At 41.4% G+C, this 24,334-nt stretch overlaps 1 protein-coding gene across 8 annotated transcripts in view; it reads left to right on the forward strand.

Moving 5' to 3' along the window:
• LOC110508307 (unconventional myosin-IXb) overlaps positions 1-24,334 on the forward strand; it is a 77,127-nt gene that overhangs the window by 5,602 nt on the left and 47,191 nt on the right. For 5 of the 8 annotated variants that reach the window (XM_036965933.1, XM_036965940.1, XM_036965938.1 and 2 more), the window contains exons 2-5: positions 3,241-4,067; positions 19,853-19,947; positions 21,833-21,895; positions 23,382-23,481. In XM_036965933.1, coding sequence (XP_036821828.1) covers positions 3,241-4,067; positions 19,853-19,947; positions 21,833-21,895; positions 23,382-23,481 — 1,085 coding nt within the window. Of the gene's footprint in view, positions 1-3,171; positions 4,068-19,852; positions 19,948-21,832; positions 21,896-23,381; positions 23,482-24,334 lie in introns of all 8 variants that reach the window. The other 3 variants (XM_036965936.1, XM_036965937.1, XM_036965935.1) reach the window with 1 other exon arrangement.

Raw genomic sequence — 24,334 nt, forward strand, 5'->3', positions numbered from 1 at the left:
GTGACATACATCTTCAATTTTGGCACCAGGTGTGTCCGTATAGCCATTCCTTTATTTTTACTATTTTCTACATTGTAATAATAGTGAAGACACCAAAACTATGAAATGACACATATGGAATCATGTAGTAACCAAAAAACAAATCAAAATATATTTTATATTTGAGATTTTTCAAATTAGCCACCCGTTGCCTTGATGACAGCGTTGTACACTCTTGGCATTCTCTCAACTACCTTCACCTGGAATGCGTTTCCAACTGTCTTGAAGGAGTTCCAACATACGCTGAGCACTTGTTGGCTGCATTTCCTTCACTCTGTGGTCCAACTCATTCCAAACCGTCTCAATTGGGTTAAATAGCCCTTACACAGCCTGGAGGTGTGTGGGTCATTGACCTGTTGAAAAACAAATGACAGTTCCACTAAGCGCAAACCAGATGCGTATTGCTGTGGTAGCCATGCTGGTAAAGTGTGTCTTGAATTCTAAATCAATCACAGACAGTGTCACCAGCAAAGCACCATCACACCTCCTCCTTCATCCTTCACGTGGGAACCACACATTCGGAGGTCCTCCGTTCACCTACTCTGCATCTTACAAAGACATGAAAAATGTATCATTTGGATATATTAGACCAAAGGACACAATTCCACCAGTCTAATGTCCATTGCTCATGTTTCTTGGCCCAAGCAAGTCTCTTCTTATTAACTTTCGACTGGCACTGTACATGCATGCACTTTCAAACAGTTTTATGTGTATGTCCCTAACAGTGTTGCAATTTGATTGTGTGAACAATCTGCCTATAATTATTAGGATTTAAGTGCCTGAGCTTGACCTATATGTTCTTCTGAAAGTCAAACATAACCCTTTTCTGATAGAATACCCCAAAAATGAATTATTTTTTCCTTCAAGTTATGAGGTCCAAAATGTCACCTGAGAGTAAGAATGACTCAGCTGTTGAATCTCATTGTCATTGGACAAAATATTATATTGTATGGAATGGAGGTTAGGGAAGTTGTGGGAAAGTTGGTTGCTTGGAGGGAATAGAGGCTATTGTCTTAGTGGAACAAATACTGTAGCAACATTTGTTCCCTTTTCTGGTGTCTGCATGCATACAGGCTCGACAGACAACTATGCACTCACTTCTCTTAGAAGCTGGGCTAATTTGTTGTGTCTATACTGTATATATACAATATCCTATTAAATCTCTGCAACTATCAATGGCTAAACAGATTTATTCTTAAATTAAAGGGGAGAATTATTGTAATAAGTTCTGATAAAGAAGTATTTACTGTCATGTAAATACTTTACTTAGATTGCCAGTCTAATGTCATTTGTAATGTTTACAGTGCATTCAGAAAGTATAGAGACCCCTTCACTTTTTCCACATTTCGTTACGTTACAGCCTTAATCTAAAATGTATTGAATTAATTGTTTTCCTCATCAATCTACACAATACCCCATAATGACAAAGCAAAAACTGTTGTTGTTTTAAAAAAAAATATGTGCAACATGTATTCAATATAAAAGACAATACCTTACATAAGTATTCAGACCCTTTGCTGTGAGACTCGATTTCGAGTTCAGGTGCATCCAGGTTCAGCTGATGATCCTTGAGATGTTTCTACAACTGGATTGAAGTCCACATGTGGTAAATTCAATTAATTGGAAATGATTCGGAAAGGCACACACCTGTCTATATAAGGTCTCATAGTTGACAGTGCATGTCAGCGCAAAAAACAAGTTATGAGGTCAAAGGAATTGTCCGTAGAGCTCCGAGACAGGATTGTGTCGAGGCACAGATCTGGGGAAGGGTATCAAACATTTCTGCAGCATTGAAGGTCCCCAAGAACACAGTGGGCAAACTTTGCAATTGGGTAGGATGGCCTTGGTCAGGGAGTTGACCAAGAACCCGATGGTCACTCTAATAGAGCTCCAGAGTTCCACTGTGGAGAACCATCTCTGCAGCACTCCACCAGTCAGGCCTTCATGGTAGAGTGGCCAGACAGAAGCCACTCTACAGTAAAAGGCACATGACAGCCCACTTGTAGTTCGCCAAAATGCACCTAAAGGACTCTGACCATGAGAAACAAGATTCTCTGGTCTGATGAAACCAACATGGGAACTCTTTTGCCTCAATGCCATGCATGACGCATGCTGCTCAATGCTGCAGAAATGTTGGATACCCTTCCCCAGATCTGTGCCTCGACACAATCCTGTCTCGGAGCTCTACGGACAATTCCTTTGACCTCATAACTTGTTTTTTGCGCTGACATGCACTGTCAACTATGAGACCTTATATAGACAGGTGTGTGCCTTTCCGAATCATTTCCAATTAATTGAATTTACCACATGTGGACTTCAATCCAGTTGTAGAAACATCTCAAGGATCATCAGCTGAACCTGGATGCACCTGAACTCGAAATCGAGTCTCACAGCAAAGGGTCTGAATACTTATGTAAGGTATTGTCTTTTATATTGAATACATGTTGCACATATTTTTTTTTTAAACAACAACAGTTTTTGCTTTGTCATTATGGGGTATTGTGTAGATTGATGAGGAAAACAATTAATTCAATACATTTTAGATGGAGATAACCTGGCACCATCCCTACGGTGAAGCATGGTGGATGAAGCATCATGCTATGGGGATGTTTTTCAGCGGCAGGGACTGGGAGACTAGTCAGGAACAAGGGAAAGATGAAGGGAGCAAATTACAGTGAGATCCTTGATGGAAACCTTCTCCAGAGTGCTCAGGACCTCAGATTGGGGCAAAGGTTCACCTTCCAACAGAACAACAACCCTAAGCACACAGCTAAGACAACGCAGGAGTGGCTTCGGGACAAGTCTCTGAATGTCCTTGAGGGGCCCAGCCAGAGCGTGAAAGTTGCTTCAACAAAGTACTGAGTAAAGGGTCTGAACATTTATGTAAATGTATTATTATTATTATTTTTTTACATTTACAAACATTTCTAAAAACCAGTTTTTGCTTCGTCATTATGGTGTATTGTGTGTAGATTTAATGAGAAAAAACAGCAATTGTATCTGTTTTAGAATAAGGCTGTAACTTAACAAAATGTGAAAAAAGTGAAAAGGTCTGAATGCTTTCCGACTCCACTGTATCTCCCATACTCCTCCCTGACTCTACCGCATTCTTTTCCCTCTCTCCCTACCCAGTGGTTACATCCTGATTGGGAGAGGGCAGTGCTAGTGAGGTATGCTGAAGAGGTCCTGTTTGTGTGTCAGCCAGCAGGATGAGTGTGTCTGACGGTGTGGTAGGAGCGGCCAGCCTGGACGTAGATCAACAACAACAACAGCAGCCGCAGGCCGTCTTCCTCCAGATCTACCCACGCCTGTCCCAGGACAAAGCAGCATGTTGTACTCTCCAGGTCAGCCCAGGGGCCACAGCGGCTATGGTTATCCAGAAAGCAGGGGCCACTCTGGGCCTGGACATGACCAGTCCGTATGCCCTGCTGGAAGTCAGGCAGGCTGAAGGGGAGGAGAGGAGGCTAGGGGACACTGAGATGCCTGTGGAGAGGGTGTTGCTTTGGCCCCCAGGGGCTAGAAAACGGCATCCCCAGGAGAAGGGGTATTACTTCATCCTCCAAGCCCAGGGAGGTGAAGGGGCTCTGGGGTCAGAGATGGACGGTGGTGGTGTACCTTCATTAGAGGAATATGATGACTTGTGCAGCCTCTCCACCCTGACCGAGGACACTATCCTGGCCGCCTTGCGACTGCGCTTCTACAAACACAACATCTACACGTACGCCAGGGGCATCCTGGTGGCAATTAACCCCTTCAAGTTCCTGCCCATCTACAACCCTAAGTATGTCATGATGTACAACAACCAGCCACTTGGAAAATTAAGCCCTCACATCTTTGCAGTGGCGGATGTGGCATACCACACCATGCTGAAGCAGCAGGAGAACCAGTGTGTGGTGATATCAGGGGAGAGCGGATCAGGGAAGACCCAGAGCACCAACTTCCTGATTCACTGTCTGACGGCGTTGAGTCAGAAGGGCTACAGCAGCGGGGTGAAGAGGACCATACTGGGAGCTGGGCCTGTGCTGGAGGTAAGTGTGTGTGTGTGTGGGGTGTTAGGCCTGCTTCAGAAGCAGCATTCCTTTGCAGACAAGTAAAAGGCCTGTTCAGTGGTGCATAGTTTCTATCTCCAGAGAAGGTTTTGTGTCTGCGTGTAAAAAGCTGTAGTGTAGCCAAAAAAACCAAGAAACGTGCCGAGGTGCTTTCAAGGGTATGTGACTGCAGTAGATATACACTACATGAACAAAAGTATGTGGATACCTGCTCGTCAAACATCTCATTCCAAAATCATGGGCATTAATATGGAGTTGGTCCCCCCTTTTGCTGTTATAACAGCCTCCACTCTTCTAGGAAGGCATTACACTAGATGTTAGAACATTGCTGCGATTCATCCCAAAGGTGTTCAAGGTCAGGGGTCTGTGCAGGCCAGTCTAGTTCTTCCACGCCGATCTTGACAAACCATTTCTTAAGGACCTCGCTTTGTGCATTGGGGCATTGTCATGCTGAAACAGGAAATGCCTTCCCCAAACTGTTGCCACAAAGTTGGAAGCACAGAATCGTCTAGAATGTCATTGTATGCTGTAGCCTTAAGATTTCCCTTCACCCAAACCATGAAGAACAGCCCCAGCCTCCTCCACCAAACTTTACAGTTGGCAGTATGCATTCGGGCAGATATCGTTCTCTTGGCATCCGCCAAACCCAGATTCGTCCTTCGAACTGCCAGATGAAGCGTGATTCATCACTCCAGAGAATGCGTTTCCACTGCTCCAGAGTCCAATGGCGGCGAGCTTTATGCCACTCAAGCCGACGCTTTGCATTGTACATGGTGATCTTAGGCTTGTGTGCGGCTGTTCGTCCATGTAAACCAATTTCATGAAGTTCCCAATGAGCAGTTCTTGTGCTGACGTTGCTTCCAGAGGCAGTTTGCAACTCTAGTGAGCGTTCCAACCGAGGACAGATGATTTTTGAGCGTTTCAGCACACGGCGGTCCCATTCTGTGAGCTTGTGTGGCCTACGTCTGAGCCATTGTTTCTCCTAGACATTTCCACTTCACAATAACAGCACTTACAGTTGACCTGAGCAGCTCTACCAGGGCAGAAATTTGACGAACTGACTTTTATACAACTGTCAGCAACGGGTGTGGCTGAAATAGCCGAATCTACTAATTTGAAAGGTTGTCCACATACTTTTGTATATATAGTGTAATTTCCTTGCCCAGCCCTAGCGGTCATGCATACTAGAGGTCGACCAATTTTATGATTTTTCAACGCCAATACCGATTATTGGAGGACCAAAAAATGCCAATACTGATTAATCGGCCGAATAAAAAAATAAAAAATAATAATAATATATATATATATATATATATATATATTTTAATTTGTATTAATGACAATTACAACCATACTGAATGAACACTTGTTTTAACTTAATACATCAATAAAATCAATTTAGTCTCAAATAAATAATGAAACATGTTAAAATTGGTTTAAATAATTCAAAACCAAAGTGTTGGAGAAGAAAGTAAAAGTGCAATATGTGCCATGTAAAAAAACCTAACGATTAATCATAGACTTAATTATAATATAATAACCCACAGAAATACGACAATTAGGTCATTAATATGGTCAAATCCGGAAACTATAATTTAGAAAACAAAACGTTTATTCTTTCAGTGAAATACGGAACCGTTCCATATTTCATCTAACGGGTGGAATCCATAAGTCTAAATATTGCTGTTACATTGCACAACCTTCAATGTTATGTCATAATTATGTACAATTCTGGCAAATTAGTTTGCAACGAGCCAGGCGGCCCAAACTGCTGCATATACCCTGACTCTTTCACAGAACGCAAGAGAAGTGACACAATTTCCCTAGTTAAAAGAAATTCATGTTAGCAGGCAATATTATCTAAATATGCAGGTTTAAAAATATATACTTGTGTATTGATTGTAAGAAAGGCATTTATGGTTAGGTACACATTAGTGCAACGACAGTGCTTTTTTCACAAATGCGCTTGTTAAATCATCACCCGTTTGGTGAAGTAGGCTGTGATTCAATGATAAATTAACAGGCACCGCATCGATTATATGCAACGCAGGACAAGCTAGAGAAACTAGTAATATCATCAACCATGTGTAGTTAAACTAGTGATTATGTTAAGATTGATTGTTTTTTTATAAGATAAATTTAATGCTAGCTAGCACCTTACCGTGGCTCCTTGCTGCACTCGCATAACAGGTAGTCAGCCTGCCACGCAGTCTCCTCGTGGAGTGCAATGTAATCGGCCATAATCTGTGTCCAAAAATGCAGATTACCGATTGTTATGAAAACTTGAAATCGGCCCTAATTAAATGGTCATTCCGATTTAATCGGTCGACCTCTAATACATACCGTACATAATAAGACCATTATACTGCATTGTGAATTGAGGTGGAATTTTGTGATTTTATTCTTATTGTTTTAACGTAAAAAACGATTTAAAAATAAGAAGGCAGTTGTCTATTTGTCACATCAGTACTATTAATGTTAATAAAGCATAAGAAGACTTCATAATAAAGTGAGAAGTGTTACTGAGCTAGACTTGTATGCAGAGGCGAGATCCCGGTCAGAGCTGCAGTAGTTTGAGTTTCTCTTTGTGTGAACAGTCTTCAGATGAGAACTCAGCTCATTATGCAATAAACGAGGCACTCTAGGGCAGACAGGAAACTATGTACGTGAGTAGAAAATACACACACACACACACACAGAGCTTACTGTTTGCGCCTGGAAGTGTGACCTCCAACCTACCCACTGCAACCACATCACAAACAATATTTCATGTTTCATTGAATAAGACATTGTTGTTCCTCTGTTTGTTTATCACTGCTATTTACAACTGGATGAGTAGCAATGAGTAACCCGACAAACAGCTGTTGTCTCTCCGGTTTGTTTCCTATTCAGTTTTCAGGGCTAGTGAGCAAAACAGTTCTGCCAGAGCTGCATTCCAGCTGCTGAGTGAATAGTGCTCAGTCAGGTTTGATGGGGGAACACCTTTTCAGTGAAATGAATACCACTTGTCTCTTTACCACAGAAAACGACAGTGATTTCTTCTGTAACAGCCAGTCAGCCAGCTAGTCACTCTGTCTCAGTTATGCTCCGGCCAGTGTTCCCTCTAAGCTACGTACATGTGCAACCACAAAGCTCCTGGAGCAGTCCCGTGCAGAAGAATTGCAAGCCCAATCAGAGATGCACGAGATTGAACTTCACTAAAATGTACACCATCTACAGTGGATATATGGTTATTTTGTTGTAGGTTGAAGAGTGCGTCGGAGTAGCCTTGTTCTATTTCACAGGCATGCATGAGCAGTTGTAGAGTAGCCTATATGGACATTTGAGATCACAGAACAGAGCCGCGTGTGCACATATGTCGATATTCTTTCCTAGCTTGTGAGTGACTAGCCCAGTTATAGCTAATTTTGCTCAGCAATGGGGGAGTGATTGTTTCCTACAAGAGCACAAAACTTGTACATGTCTAACTGTCTTTGAAAAGCAAGTCAGGTGAGCTTTTTTGTCTTAAAGGGAAAGTGTCCTATTTTGAGACAGGCTTGAAAATGCAAATAAGCCAATGGGCAGAGGGTAGCACACATTTCTGTATGATTCTCTTAAAGGTAATAATAATGATAACACTTCATTTATAGCGGTTTCTTGCATCATAGCACAATATAATGCCACTTTCAGTCACCTTTTTGGCCAATTGTGACAAGTTAAACATCATTCCTAAAATGGTTAATGCCAAGCATAATGTTTTGATAAAGTCTCATGGAATGTTGGCCTACATTGAACACCACATATTGGCTATTGTAGGCGATATCATAGAAGTCAACAGTTATAGCCATGTGAAAATGTCCCACGACACAGACGTCAGTTCAACGTCTAGTTTTGATTTACATTTGTTTTGAGTTGTCAACTAACGTGAAATTTACAAAGTTTCACCATGTTATTGGATTTTGGTTAGAAGATGGGTGGAAAAAAAATATGAAATTCCCTTATGCTAACTTTTTTCTAATCTAATGGGTTTTCCACTTTGATTCAACGTCATCACATTGCATTTTGGGGTTGAAATGATGTGAAAACAACATTGATTCAACCAGTTTTTGCCCAGTGAGGTTATGGCATTTGGTCCATTGGTTTTGTTGATAGGCCTACATTATGCTCAACTAGCCACAATAGCCCGTAGACCACTGTCTGAAACTGTAACATACAGCCTGTGTTCACAGTTAATGTGTGCCGGAAGTTGTACAAAATTATGACAAAAAGCTTAATGAGAGCCATTGGTTCTCTTTCAGTAGAAATCTGTGTGTAGTTTTCCATATAATTGTTGTGCCGGTGCCATTCTCATTTATAGTCCTGCTTCTTTACTAACCTACACACTACTTTAGCATTGTTTCTTTTAGATACAAATATCTTGTTGACTTGATCTTGACTCTATTACAGTGCCTTCAGAAACTATCACACCCCTTAACTTTTTTAATTTCTGTTGTTACAGCCTGATTTTTTTTTTATGGATTAAATTGAGATTTTGTGTCACTGGCCTACACACAATACCCCATAATGTCGAAGTAGAATATTTTTTAGAGATGTATTTTTATTAATTCTAAATGAAAAGCTGAAATGTCTTGAGTCAATAAGTATTCAACCCCTTTGTTATGGCAATTCTAAAGTGTAAAAATGTCTTGAACAAGTCACATACAGTGGGGCAAAAACGTATTTAGTCAGCCACCAATTGTGCAAGTTCTCCCACTTAAAAAGATTAGAGAGGCCTGTAATTTTCATCATACGTACACTTCAACTATGACAGACAAAATGAGGGAAAAAAATCCAGAAAATCACACTAAGATTTTTTATGAATTTATTTGCAAATTATGGTGGAAAATAAGTATTTGGTCACCTACAAACAAGCAAGTTTGCGTGCAAAGTTTTTAACATGATTTTTGAAAGACTACCTCATCTCTGTACCCCACACATATAATTATCTGTAAGGTCCGTCAGTCTTGCAGTGAATTTCATACACAGATTCAACCACAAAGACTAGGGAGGTTTTCCATTGCCTTGCAAAGAAGGGCACCTATTGGTAGATGGGTAAAAAATCAAATAAAAAGCTGACATTCCCATATCCCTTTGGCCATGGTGAAGTTATTAATTACACTTTGGATGGTGTATCAATACACCCAGTCACTACAAATATACAGGCATCCTTTCTTACTCCGTTGCCGGCGAGGAAGGAAACAGCTCAGGGATTTCACCATGAAGCCAATGGTGACTTTAAACAGTTAGAGTTTAATGGCTGTGATCGAATTTAGGATGGATCAACAACATTGTAGTTACTCCACAAAACGAACCGAATTGACAGAGTGAAAAGAAGGAAGAAAAAAAAGAAAAAATATTCCAAAACATGCATCCTGTTTGCATAAGGCACTAAAGTAAAATTGCAAAAAAATGGTCAAAGCAATTCACTTTTTATCTGAATACAAAGTGTCAATTTTGGGGAAAATTCAATACAACACATTACTGAGTACATCGCCATATTTTCAAGCATAGGGGTGGCTGCATCATCTTATTGGTACGCTTGTAATCGTTAAGGACAGGGGAGTTTGTCAGGATAACAAAGAAACGAAATGGAGCTAAGCACAGGAACAATCCTAGAGGAATACCTGCTTTCCACCAGACACTGGGAGATGAATTCACCTTTCAGCAGAACCATAACCTAAAACACAAGGCCAAATATACACTGGAGTTGCTTACCAAGAAGACAGTGAATGTTCCTGAGTGGCCGAGTTAGATTTTCAAGCCAATTTAAGTCAAAACTGAAAATGGTTGTCTAGCAATGATCAACAACCAATTTGACAGAGCTTGAATAACAGGTAAATGTTGCACAATTCAGATGTGGAAAGCTCTTAAACTCACAGCTGTAATCACTGCCAAAGGTGCTTCTACAATGTATTGACTCAGGGGTGTGGATACTTATATAAATTAGATATTTCTGTATTTCATGTTCAATAAATTTGCAAACATTTTTTCACTTTGTCATTATGAGGTATTGTGTGTAGATGGATGGCTTAGACCACTGTTCTGTTATTACTGTATAAGTGCAGTACTGTCATTAGTAACGACTTACATAAGGCACAAAGTAGCGCTGTGCCCCACACTCCCACCTCTTCCCAAGATAGTCTGTTCCCGAATCAAAGATTCTTCAAAGTAAAATAATCAAAATATTCTTCAAAGTAGACACCCTTTGCCTTGATGACAGCTTTGCATACTCTTGGCATTCTCTCAACCACCTTCATGAGGTAGTCACCTGGAATGCATTTCAATTAACAGGTGTGCCTTGTTGAGGTGTGCCTCTGCAGTTGGCACTAATAAGCAACAAGGTCTGCATGGGACTGATTTCTTCATCCCTCCTGCACCCGTAGCTTTTCATACTGCACCCTTTGACTTTCTGTCCGACTCCCACCCACTACCGCAATAACTGGTCCCAAGCCCAAGTCCCTCAATGTTATTTTAGGCATATGTGACGCAGCTCACTTGACAGCCATGGTCCCAGCAATTTTGCGCCCTATAGGCAATATCAAAATAACATAAGAAATAGCATAGGTTAAACTACGAGATTCTCCCATGGTGCATTTATATTAAGCTATCAGTATTACTTGGCTATAATCAGCCAATAGGCTTGACTTAGTTTGAAGAGGGCAGAGTTGGAGAGACTTGCACTTTATCTTGAGCTATGGCCTACCTTTTAGGAGCGGGAGACATATGAGTGATACATTTGTATTTTTAGGCTATGTAGTAAACTATAGTATTTTGGAAGTAATGTGATTTACTCTGAGTCCCCCTCCAATCTTATTCATTATGATCTAAAAGGCTAAACTGATCCTAGACCAGCACTCCTATTGCCTGGCTACCCAGGCTTCTTGCTCCGGCCAAATGCTACGGCACGCTCACGGACGTTAGTTTCTTATCCGCAATGAGCCTGGATCTGAGTTACCTCCCCGACCCTTCACCAAATGCAAACACATTCGGGGCCGTCTGATTTGGCCAGAGCCAGAACACAAGTAGGTATAGCGGCAGTTTGAAAGTTCGTAATAGACTTTGATACTGTGATTGGTTAGAGATGAACCCATCGATGATTACTTTGTTTTGTAAAAGGCCCCTCATCACCACAAACAACTTCAATGATGGCAGTCTCAGATTAAAGTATGTAGCGAACAACAGAGCAGCGGAATCATTTAGTGTGAGTCGTCAGGCTAGCACTCCTACTCTGAGAGATTTTATTAAAACAGGCCCAGATTATCTACAGTGTTTTGGACAAATCTCTGGTGTCCTGATGGACTCCCCATTATGAGAGTTAATGCTATGATTGCAGGGACCTAGGCCCCACTTCCCTCTATCTGAGAGCATGCCCAAAACTACAGTCACTTCACATGGTTAGGAAACATAGGCCTACACTATAAACTTGTCTTTCCAGAGTTGGCCTACAGCAAACCCTCAGGCAGTGATCATTTAGAGCTGGAACTTTTTCCTCTGTGTATTGTTCTTTGGTACTATTTTTAATAAACACACAAGACCAAGAGCTGTTGACTATTTCTAGGTCCCTATGTTTAGGGTCTACTTCTTAATTTTCCTTTTTTTCCCCTCGTAATGACTCAAACTTCTATGGGGAATTCCTCTGTCCCTCACATGCCAATCAGAGAGTAGCTGATTGGCTGGTTATTGTGTGAGGGAGGGGTTGGTTGCTGCTCTGTTCAGGCCCTACAGCTCCATAGGGGAGAGTGTATTATGGAGGCTGTGTTGGGGCGTTGGCTAGAGGAGACAGAGTGAGAGGAGAGGTGGAGAGACCGAGAGAGGGGGAAAGAGGAGTGGAGAAACCAGAACAAGCCAAGACTTATTTCTTGTTGGAAAGTAAAAGCTGTGTTTGAAAGAGGATGATAACTCATGGTGTTTACTTCACTGTGGAGAGGAGGGAGGAACATTCCTCAGGCTAGCAGTCAGTTTTACTGGCACACTTGGCTGTTCGAGGGGGAGGGAGCGAGATATCGAAGAGTCAGATTCGGAGGGAAAGGAGAGAGAGAGGGGTAGAAAGAGAACAAGAGTGAGACAGAGGACATGGGAAGAGGGGGGAAAAGAGAAATTGGAAAAATGTGAAACACAGACAGATTGGGGGGAGAGATAGGATCAGGGTGTTCAAAGTAATACTGTGTGTACGGAGGCTGTATAGAGAGAGGCCTGTGAAGGCACAGCCCTGACCCGTCAAGACAGGATCCCCTACTGTACTGTAGCCCTCATTGGAATCCTACAATACAACACCACCACCTCAACCCAAATACTGTTCTCCTGTAGGGGTGGAGTCTGGGTCATGTTCAGTGGGCCCAAAATTGTGAAAATATTTTTTGAAACAGAGGTAACTACCTAAACATGTCCAGTTAGAGGGTCATTTTCTGTCATCTGTTGAATATATATTGTTTGAGGAAAAAGATGGTCATTTTCATTTTGCTGTTAGTAAATGTTTTGCTACGGTGTTAGCCTACTTAACACGACCCTGATGTCTTCACACAACTGTAACATGTGTTATCTGAATGCATCTATTAACCAGAGCCAAACAGCTGTGGGAGGGGTTTAGGTCCCCAAACAAAGAAAATTCTCCACACATTAATCTTGTGAATCTACAAACTTGTTGGATGCATTTGCTGTTTGTATGGATGTTTCAGATTATTTTGTGCCTAATAGAAATTAAAAGTAAATAATGTATTGTCATTTTGGTGCGCTTTTATTGTAAATAAGAATATATTGTTTCTAAACACGTGGATCAAATCAAAATCAAATGTTATTGGTCACATACATGGTTAGCAGATGTTATTACGAGTGTAGCGAAATGCTTGTGCTTCCAGTTCCGACAGTGCAGCAATATCTTAACAAGTAATCTAACAATCCCATAACAACTACCTAAATACACACAAATCTAAGTAAAGGAACTGAATAAGAATATATATAAATATATAGACGAGCAATGACCGAGCGGCATAGGCAAGATGGTATAAAATACAGTATATACATATGAGATGAGTGTAACAGTATAACTTTAGACCGTCCGATCCACTACTTCAAGGTCTCAGAGCAAGTGACGTCACCGATTGAAACGCTATTTAGCGCGCAGAACCACTAACTAGCTAGCCGTTTCACATCCGTTACATGAGCAATGCAAGATATGTGAAATTTTTATTAAAGTGCCATTATTAAAGTCACTAGTGATCCATTTATTAAAGTGGGCAATGATTTCAAGTCTGTATGTACGTAGGCAGCAGCCTCTCTGTGTTAGTGATGGCTGTTTACCAGTCTGGCCTTGAGATAGAAGCTGTGTTTCAGTCTCTCAGTCCCAGCTTTGATGCACCTATACTGACCTTGCCTTCTGGATGGTAGCGGGGTGAAAAGGCAGTGGCTCGGGTGGTTGTTGTCTTTTATCTTTTTGGCCTTCCTGTGACATCGGGTGCTGTAAGTGTCCTGGAGGGCAGGTAGTTTGCCCCCAGTGATGCTTTGTGCCGACCGCACCACCCTCTGGAGAGCCCTGCAGTTATGGGCTGCGTAGTTGCCGTACAGCCCGACAGGATGCTCTCACTTGTGCATCGGTAAAGGTTTGAGGGTTTTAGGTGACAAGCCAAGTTTCTTCAGCCTCCTGAGCCTTCTTTGCCACACTGTCTGTGTGGGTGGACCATTTCAGTTTGTCCGTGATGTGTACGCTGAGGAACTTTTCACCTTGTCCACTCGTCGATGTGGGGGGGGTGCTCCCTCTGCTGTTTCCTGAAGTCCACGATCACCTCCTTTAGGGATGCACGATATATCGGTAAGCATATCGGAATCGAACGATATTAGCTAAAAATGCCAACATCTTCATCAGCCCGATGTCTAGTTTAATGCCTATGTGCAAAACCGAAAGCTGAGGTGCATACCTATATAATGTAGGTAAATGACGTAATGACGCCACTAAAAATATAGCACTACACGTGCAATACAGCACTCCTAACATAGCCCACAATGTCTGCTGTGTGGATCGAGCATTCAACAAGTCGAGCAGTCATTTGAAAGAGCAAGAATTTCAGCGTAGCAACTCAAAAGGCGAAATCCATTAACTCCCAAGATAATGGAATTCATGCCCTTGACAATCAACCGTTCTCTGTCATGGATGATGTTGGCTTTCGCCGACTGGCGAGCACCAGTACAGACTCCCAAGTAAGCGCTATTTTTGATGTTACCCTACCGGAGTTACAGTATTGTTGAAGTGCACATCTATGGGCGTGACTGCTATTTGCTTCACGACTGACATTTAGGATCAACGATGTCAGCCCCATGAGCATGCTGTGTCTGACAGCACATAGGGTCAACGAGGATTTCGTACTGAGGAAAGCCGTGTTGCATGCTCAAGAATGGGCTTGCTCCCATACCACTGCTGCCATTTCAATGGAATTTGAGAATATGTTTGTAGCTTGGAAACATGAACACTCCTAGGGCCATTCAAACAACTGACTTGAGAAGTAAGCTCAACTGTGTCTGCAGCAGACGTGATACCCTGTCATGGTATTGAAACACCTGCTCAACAACCCGACGGTCTGTGTTGGCATAACTTAGAAAAGTACTCTACTAGAGGCTGTGAACAAGTGATTCGGTGGCATTCTCACTGAGCCTCTACTGTGTCACCACTATGCTCGATGCTAGGTACAAGGACCGCTACTTCGATGCAGACAAGAAACAGGGTTTACGTGGAATGTTAGACACAGCTGGACAAGATGGAAATGGACACAGTGACAGTGCGCACCGAGGAAGAGGCGCCACGGACAGACAGAGCTGAAACTTCACTGCTTGACAAATGATGAAATCCTGGTTGAGACTGAACAAATTAACAATGAAACAGCACAGTGAAAGAAATAGGTTTTGATTATGTTTTACTGGTAATTGGGACATAGGTAAATGCCAACAACTTTTTGGTCAGTGTGTGTGTGGGTTCAACTATTTAAGTGTACTAGAATGTTTAAAAGGCTGCAAATTTTTTTTTATATTGTTGTCGGCATCGTTTTTATTGGAAAATATTGGATATCAGTATCGGCCAAAAATGTCATATCGGTGCATCCATAATCTCATTTGTTGTCGTTGAATGAGAGGTTGTTTTCCTGACACCACACTCGGAGCCCTCACCTCCTCCCTATAGGCTGACTCGTCATTGTTGGTAATCAAGCCTACTACTGTCGTGTCATCTGCAAACTTGATGATTGAGTTGGAGGCGTGCATGGCCACGCAGTCATGGGTGAACAGGGAGTACAGGAGGGGGCTGAGCACACACCATTGCGGGTCCCCAGTGTTGAGGATCAGCGAAGTGGAGATGTTGTTTCCTACCTTCACCACCTGGGGTGGCCCGTCAGGAAATCCAGGACACAATTGCACAGGGCGGGTTGAGGCCCAGGGCCTCCAGCTTGATGATGAGCTTGGAGGGTACTATGGTGTTGAATGCTGAGCTGTAGTCAATGAACAGCATTCTTACATAGGTATTCCTCTTGTCCAGATGGGATTGTGCAGTGTGATGGTGATTGCATCGTCTGTGGACCTATTGGGGTGGTACGCAAATTGAAGTGGGTCTAGGGTGACAGATAAGGTGTGATCCTTGTCTAGTCTCTCAAAGCTCTTCATGATGACCGACATGAGTGCTAAAGGGCAATAGTCATTTAGTTCAGTTACCTTTGCCATCTTGAGTACAGGAACAATGGTGGCCATCTTGAAGCATGTGGGGGACAACAGACTGGGATAGGGAGAGATTGAATATGTCCGTAAACACACCAGCCAGCTGGTCTGAAAATGCTCTGAGAATGGCTAAGGATGCCGTCTGAGTCACTACAATGATTACGGATAGTCCTGAAGGAATCATAAATAATGATGAGAAAGTTAGATGCACAAATATCATACCCCCAAGACATGTTAACCTCTCACCATTACAATAACAGGGGAGGTTAGCATTTTATAACTGTCTCACTCATCATTATTCACAATTCATTCTATTTTTATTTACAAAAAATAGTTTCTCCAGAATGACACAATACATAATTTACCATTTGATTTCTATTGCTTTTGGTCCCCTAAAATAAGGGGGGGGGGGGACTATGTACAAAAAGTGCTGTAATTTCTAAATGGTTCACCCAATATGTATAATTTCAAATCCAAAGTGCTGGACGACAGAGCCAAAACAACAACAACATGTTCACTGTCCCAATACTTTTGGAGGTGTGTGTGCGTGTGTGTGTGCGTGTGCGTGCGTGCGTGTTTTCCTACATTATCAGGACCAGAACGTCCTGACAAGGTATGAAAACAAGAAAGAATGTGGAAAGTCAGGATTTTTTTTATTTTTATTATTATTTTTAAAATCCTGAATTTGTTCAACTTCTATTTTAGGCTTTGGGATTAAGGTATAGTGAAAATAGGATTTTGAATGGAAACAAAAAGTCCTGAAAATCCAGTTTTATTCTCAGTAACTGGTGCGTATTTCCTACAAATCGCATACAAAATCATCTTATCAATCAGGACTCTGATTGTGACTGTGCTTATGACTCTCTCTGACTAACGTGGTAATCTGAGAAGGACTGTTTTCATAATTGACATGGTGTCATAATCACAACATCCTTCTGAAAACCATCACGGTGTCGGTGTTGGCCTTTCATGGTGATCTAACCATGCGGTAAAAAGTTAATAGACCAGTTCTAAACCTCTCTGCCGATAACAGCAAATTTTCCCTTTTCACCTCCCCACTCAAACCGCTCCCAGGTAATTGTTACCCAGAAATGATTTGATATTGAGATAATAAAAAATGCTGCATTGGACCTTTTTAAACATACAGTATCCGCTCGTCAAACAGATTTAGTTAATGTCTCACAGCAACACATACAGTACAGTGCCTTCAGAAAGTATTCACACCCCTTGACTTTTTCAACATTTTGTTGTTACAGCCTTTTAACATGTATAAAATGATGATTGTGTGTCACTGGCCTACACACAATACACCACAATGTCAAAGTGGACATTTTGTTTTCAATTTTGGTACAACAGGAATTGTTTATAGGGAAACACACCCCTCCCCCTCAACTCTTACCAGAAGCCGCCGTTCGATATATACGGAATATGAAGAAGTCTTCTGGTTGAATAGCAGAGTTCCGTATGTGGTAAACTCAGGCTTAGGAGATCTTATACGTTTGGTTCTATGATATCTTCTTCAGCTAATTTCACTTTTTGTAAATGGTGAAGCATTTACAGTGCCGTCAGAAAGTATTGACACCCCTTGTCTTTTCCCACATATTGTTGTGTTACAGCCTGAATATAACATTTATTAAATTGCGCTTTTTGTTTCTTTGGCCTACACACAATACCCCATAATGTCAAAGTGGAATTATGGAAATGTTATTTGAAATGAAAAGCTGAAATGTCTTAAGTCAATATATACTCAACCCTTTTGTTATGGCAAGCCTAAATCAGTTTAGAAGTAAACATTTGCTTAACAAGTCACGTAATAGGTTGCATGGACTCAATCTGTGTGCAACAATAGTGTTTCACATGATTTTTTTTAATGACTACAGCATTTCTGTACCCCACATAGAATTCTCTGTAAGGTCCATCGGTTGAGAAGTGAATTTCAAGCAGATTCAACCACAAAGATGAGGGAGATTTTCCAATGCCTCGCAAAGAAGGACACCTATTGGTAGATTGGTAAACAACAACAAAAAGCAGACACTGAATATCCCTTTGAGCATGGTGAAGTTACACCATTCAAAGTGTAATTAATACTGTATCAATACACCAAATCACTACAACAATACTGGTGTCCTTCTTAAGTGGAAGGAAACTGCTCAGGGATTTCACAGAGGCCAATGGTGACTTTAAAACAGTTAGAGTTTAATGGCTGTGATATGAGAATTGAGGATGGATAAACAACATTGTAGCTACTCCACAATACTAACCTAAGTGGCAGAGTGATAAGAAGGAAGCCTGTACAGAATACAAATATTCCAAAACATATTGGCAAAGAAATAACCTATATCGTGAATACAAAACTTTATGTTTGGAGCATACACAGCACATCACTGAGTACCACTCTTCATATTTTCAAGCATGGTGGTGGCTGCATCATGTTATGGGTATGCTTGTAACCGGCAAGGAGTAGAGCTGGAAAACCTGCTTCAGTCTGCTTTCCAACAGACGCTGGGAGACAAATTCACCTTTCAGCAGGACAATAACCTAAAACACAAGGCCAAATATATGTATACAGTGCATTCGGAAAGTATTCAGACCCCTTTTACTTTTTCCACATTTTGTTCCATTACAGCCTTATTCTAAAATTGATTAAATATATTGTTTTCCTCATCAATAGACACACAATACCCCATAATGACATCACAATACCCCATAATGACATCACAATACCAATACTGACAAAGCAAAAACAGCTTTTTAGAATTTTTGCACATTTGATAAAAAATCAACATATTGCATTCAGACTCTTTACTCAGTACTTTGTTGAAGCATCTTTGGCAGCGATTGCAGCCTTGCGTCTTTTTGGGTATGACGCTACAAGCTTTGCACAGCTGTATTTGGCGAGTTTCTCCACTTGTCTGCAGATCTTCTCAAGCTCTGTCAGGCTGGATGGGGGAGCGTTGCTGCACAGCAATTTTCAGGTATCTCAAGAGATGTTCCATCTGGTTCAAGTCCGGCCTCTGGCTGGGCCACTCAAGGACATTCAGAGACTTGTCCCGAAGCCACTCCTGCGTTGTCTTGGCTGTGTGCTTTAGGGTCGTTGTCCTGTGGGAAGGTGAACCTTTGCCCCAGTCTGAGGTCCCGAGCGCTCTGGAGCAGGTTTTCATCAAGGATCTTTCAGTACTTTGCGCCATTCATCTTTCCCTCAATCCTGACTAGTCTCCCAGTTTCTGCCGCTGAAAAACATCCCCACAGAATGATGCTGCCACCACCATGCTTCACCATAGGGAGGGTGAATATTTCAATCTTGGTTTCATCTGACCAGAGAATCTTGTTTCTCATGGTCTGAAAGTCCTTCATGTGCCTTTTGGCAAACTCCAAGTGGACTGTCATGTCCTTTTCTTTCTGAGGTGTGTCTTCCGTCTGGCCACTCTACCATAAAGGCCTGATTGGTGGAGTGCTGCAGAGATGGTTGTCCTCCTGGAAGGTTCTCCCATCTCCAGAGAGGAACTCTGGAGCTCTGTCAGAGTGACCCTTCCCAAAACGATATGTTGCTTACCAAAACGATATGTATTCCTGAGTGGCCTGGTTACAGTTCTCACTTAAATTGGCTTGAAAATATATAGCAAGACTTGAAAATGGCTTTCTATCAATGATAAACAACTAACTTGATGAATTTAAAAAAGAATGTGCAACTATTGTACAATCCAGGTGTGCAAAGCTCTTGGATTTACCCAGAGACTCACAGCTGTAATCACTGGCAAAGGTGATTCTGACATGTATTGACTCAGGGGTGTGAATTAGATATTTCTGTATTTCATTTTAAATCAATTTGCCAAAATTTCTAAACATGTTTTCACTTTGTCATTATGGGGTATTGTGTGTAGATGGATGAGAAAATATATTTCATCCATTTTGAATTCAGGCTGTAACACAGGAAAATGTGGAATAAGTTGAGGGGTATGAATACTTTCTGAAGGCACTGTATTTGTAGTGTTTACAGTACCTCATCAGTTTTTGTAACTGTAAATAATATCTCCTTTCGCTCTGTTTTTAAATAGGCATTTGGCAACGCGAAGACGGCACAGAACAATAACTCCAGCCGCTTTGGGAAGTTCATCCGGGTCAACTATCTAAAGAGTGGGGTGGTGAGAGGGTGAGGCAGTGTGTTTGTGTTATCATGTATTGCATGACATATTTCATACCATAGCAACACCTGTCGCTGCATGATGGCTGTATCATCACAGAAACAAGATACCGTTCACTTTTAAATCAGTGCGATGGTTCATTTTTTTTAGGCTTGCCTGGGTGCCTGTTTGTTTCTGCTTTCTTGCCAACGTCTTATAGCAAGTGCACAAACAGATCTGGGACCAGGCTATATTTTCTCACTGAATGGCAACCACATTTTCATCAGTGAGTTTCTGGGTAAAATTTAATTGGTTTATTTACAGTGGGGCAAAAAAGTATTTAGTCAGCCACCAATTGTGCAAGTTCTCCCACTTCAAAAGATGAGAGAGGCCTGTAATTTTCATCATAGGTACACTTCAACTATGACAGACAAAATGAGAAAAAAAATCCAGAAAATCACATTGTAGGATTTTTAATGAATTTATTTGCAAATTATGGAGGAAAATAAGTATTTGGTCAATAACAAAAGTTTATCTCAATACTTTGTTATATACTCTTTGTTGGCAATGACAGAGGTCAAATGTTTTCTGTAAGTCTTCACAAGGTTTTCACACACTGTTGCTGGTATTTTGGCCCATTCCTCCATGCAGATCTCCTCTAGAGCAGTGATGTTTTGGGGCTGTTGCTGGGCAACACGGACTTTCAACTCTCTCCAAAGATTTTCTATGGGGTTGAGATCTGGAGACTGGCTAGGCCACTCCAGGACCTTGAAATGCTTCTTACGAAGCCACTCCTTCGTTGCCCGGGCGGTGTGTTTGGGATCATTGTCATGCTGAAAGACCCAGCCACGTTTTATCTTCAATGCCCTTTCTGATGGAAGGAGGTTTTCACTCAAAATCTCACGATACATGGCCCCATTCATTCTTTCCTTTACACGGATCCGTCGTCCTGGTCCCTTTGCAGAAAAACAGCCCCAAAGCATGATGTTTCCACCCCCATGCTTCACAGTAGGTATGGTGTTCTTTGGATGCAACTCAGCATTCTTTGTCCTCCAAACACGACCAGTTGAGTTTTTACCAAAAAGTTATATTTTGGTTTCATCTGACCATATGACATTCTCCCAATCTTCTTCTGGATCATCCAAATGCTCTCTAGCAAACTTCAGACGGGCCTGGACATGTACTGGCTTAAGCAGGGGGACACGTCTGGCACTGCAGTTGATTTCTTCAAACCAAGCTGCTTACCTATTGCAGATTCAGTCTTCTCAGCCTGGTGCAGGTCTACAATTTTGTTTCTGGTGTCCTTTGACAGCTCCTTGGTCTTGGCCATAGTGGAGTTTGGAGTGTGACTGTTTGAGATTGTGGACAAGTGTCTTTTATACTAATAACAAGTTCAAACAGGTGCCATTAATACAGGTAACGAGTGGAGGACAGAGGAGCTTCTTAAAGAAGAAGTTATAGGTCTGTGAGAGCCAGAAATCTTGCTTGTTTGTAGGTGACCAAATACTTATTTCCCACCATATTTTGCAAATAAATTCATTAAAAATCCTACAATGTGATTTTCTGGATGTTTTTCTCATTTTATCTGTCATATTTGAAGTGTACCTATGATGAAAATTACAGGCCTCTCTCATCTTTTTAAGTGGGAGAACTTGCACAATTGGTGGCTGACTAAATATTTTTTTGCCCCACTGTATGTAGTTCCTAGCTGCCAGTGTCACTCACAGTGAAGGGAGCCTGTCTCTCAAACATGACTGCTGTCATAACCTTTCTTTTTTGTTCGCAGTACACTCATTTGGCTTTATTTTAAAAATCAGACATAAGTACATAAATCAAACATTTGTGCACAAACCACACTTCTATCAGTTGTTGGTATCGATTTTGAATTGATTGATCTGTGTGTCTCCCTTGCAGGGCGGTAGTTGAGAAGTACTTGCTGGAGAAGTGTCGACTGGTGTTCAGAGCTAAGAATGAAAGGTATGGCTGGACTAGCAGAGATCTGACGCACACACACACACACACACAGGTATAGATGGAGTAGAAGGGAAGAACTGGCGCTTGACAAACATTTTCCCGCTATTGGCGTAAATTAATGATTCAAGTGAAAGCAGGTGCAACTCTGGCTTATCTAAATTTTGACTCTGTCCCTTACTGAATGAGTCCTTGTTTGGGATATTGAAATGAGTGCATCCAAGAATTTTTTTTTATGAAGGTGTCAACACTAATTCAGGAAATTCACGCTCAGATCGTGAATTGTACAGAAGCTTTTCATTTGTCATAGCAGCATCACATCAACTATTCTATGAAGCAATTTTCTGCTTTTTACTTTCACAGGCTGTAGGGTGAATGCCACACAAACAACATGTGCTCCTGCGACTGTAGTGCATAAAAGGCGTGTTACTTTATTAGCTTCTCTTATTTAAAGTTGAACCCTGCTCTGAAGTGCAAGTTAATAAGAAAGTGAAGTAGACTTTAATTCAAATCATGCGGAAAAGCATAGAGAAGGTATAAGTGATAGCACCACTACATTACTCTCTTGCTGCAAAATGGAAACTAATGATGGAAACACTTAAAGATGGACTCCACATTTGGGGAAACGCCCCCCAGCGCCTTTGTTTTTGTTTTGTTGACTAAACAGGTGAGCAGCATGGTAAAAGATATTGCAGTACATATTCTGCTGTTTTATGTCGTCTGAGGGGTGTAAAAAATAATAATAATCCTGTCACTTCTTTGTTGTTGTAATATCTCAAACAGACGTTGCGGTTTCACTATTTAGGATTCCAGCTTTAAATGCCCAGTGCAGCGTTTTTATATAGATATCAAATATTTTCTGGGTAACAGTTAAGTACCTTACTGTAATAGTTTTCCATTAAAATTGACAAAAATAGCTTTTTAGCAAAATTTTACTAGGACTGTCTAGGAGTGGAACTTTTTTTATTGGTCTATTAACCAATTTACCACCTGGTGTTGTCACCAGGCAAGCTGAAACTCCCGCCCATGCAAACCTGCTGATTAGATGGTCCTGTGTAGATTGTTTTTTCAACCAGCAACGATTAGGTAATAACACTGATAAATACATTTTTTTAAAGTTTAGTGTTAGTTTCATCAGCTATTGTACAATATGATACAAATCACACAATCACACCATTTGAATCACGTTACAACGTTTATTACAGATTACTGTACTATATATACACACTAATGATTAACAGTCTGACTGGGGACCTATGTTTTTCCTGACCAGGGAATAACCAGAGCCTTACAGTAGTTGTTGCCTATAACTAAGGCTTGGAATTTTTCCTGGTCAGGTCATGCAGTCAGAAAAAAACTCCTTGCCCTCTCTACAGTACAGTATAACCTCTAACATCTGACCTTTAGGAACTACTACGTCTTCTCTAGTACCTGCTGGTGGGGGCTTCTGACTGAAACACACACAGTATGACCTCTGACCCTTGACCTCTAGGAACTACCATGTGTTCTACTACCTGCTGGTGGGAGCATCCAAGGAGGAGCAGAGAGAGTTCAGTCTGCTGCAGCCTGAAGACTACACATATCTACAACAGGTACTCACTCACTCACTCACTCACTCACTCACTCACTCACACACACACATTCACACTCTCACACACACACACACACATTCACTCACTCTCACACGCACACACATTCACTCACATACACACTAACACAGGGTAAACAAACACCAGTTCAGTTGAGTTCATTAACGTCATAATCATTACACATTAGGGTTTAATTGCGGGAACCGGGTTACTGAGATTTCCCAACCAAACCCACTACCATTTCCCAGGATAAATAACTGCGAGAAACTGGTCAATTATAATAAATGATTTATTTGAACAGCATGACGTGAAATAGAACTGTTAAAATGATATGCAATGTCTAAATCTGTCTTCTCTATGGCCTTCTCTGCTCTGCTATCTACATGATCAATCATCAACGCTCAGGGTGGGAACAGACAGTGCATGTCAGTATGGAGCGCAGTTCACAATGCATGTATCATCTCATCAGCTGGTAACTTTTTTTCTTGTGACGAGTTGGCCTACAGTAGCTTAATATTAGGACTGAATGCGCGTCTAATTTACATATCTCCATCTGGGTTTTGGGGGTCGCCTTATTTTTGTACTGTAAAGATGTTTTTATTTATTGCAACTGCAGAGTTTTAATACAGTCAATCACTCGAATATTGTTGCTTTAAATCAGTGCGCACATGAGCACTTTCTCAGTCTTACTCTCTCTCCATCCATCCCATTCAAATTGCATCCAAAATAGATAATCCTGTTCAAGATGGATGGATGTCCTATCTACCCCTTTCAGGTAATGCATTCAATGCCGTATTAGCCTTGTACACTGAGTGTACAAAACAGTAAGAACACACACATTCCTAATATTGAGTTG

Source organism: Oncorhynchus mykiss, chromosome 28, assembly GCF_013265735.2.
Source record: "Oncorhynchus mykiss isolate Arlee chromosome 28, USDA_OmykA_1.1, whole genome shotgun sequence".
In the NCBI taxonomy this organism is placed as follows: Eukaryota; Metazoa; Chordata; class Actinopteri; order Salmoniformes; family Salmonidae; genus Oncorhynchus; species Oncorhynchus mykiss.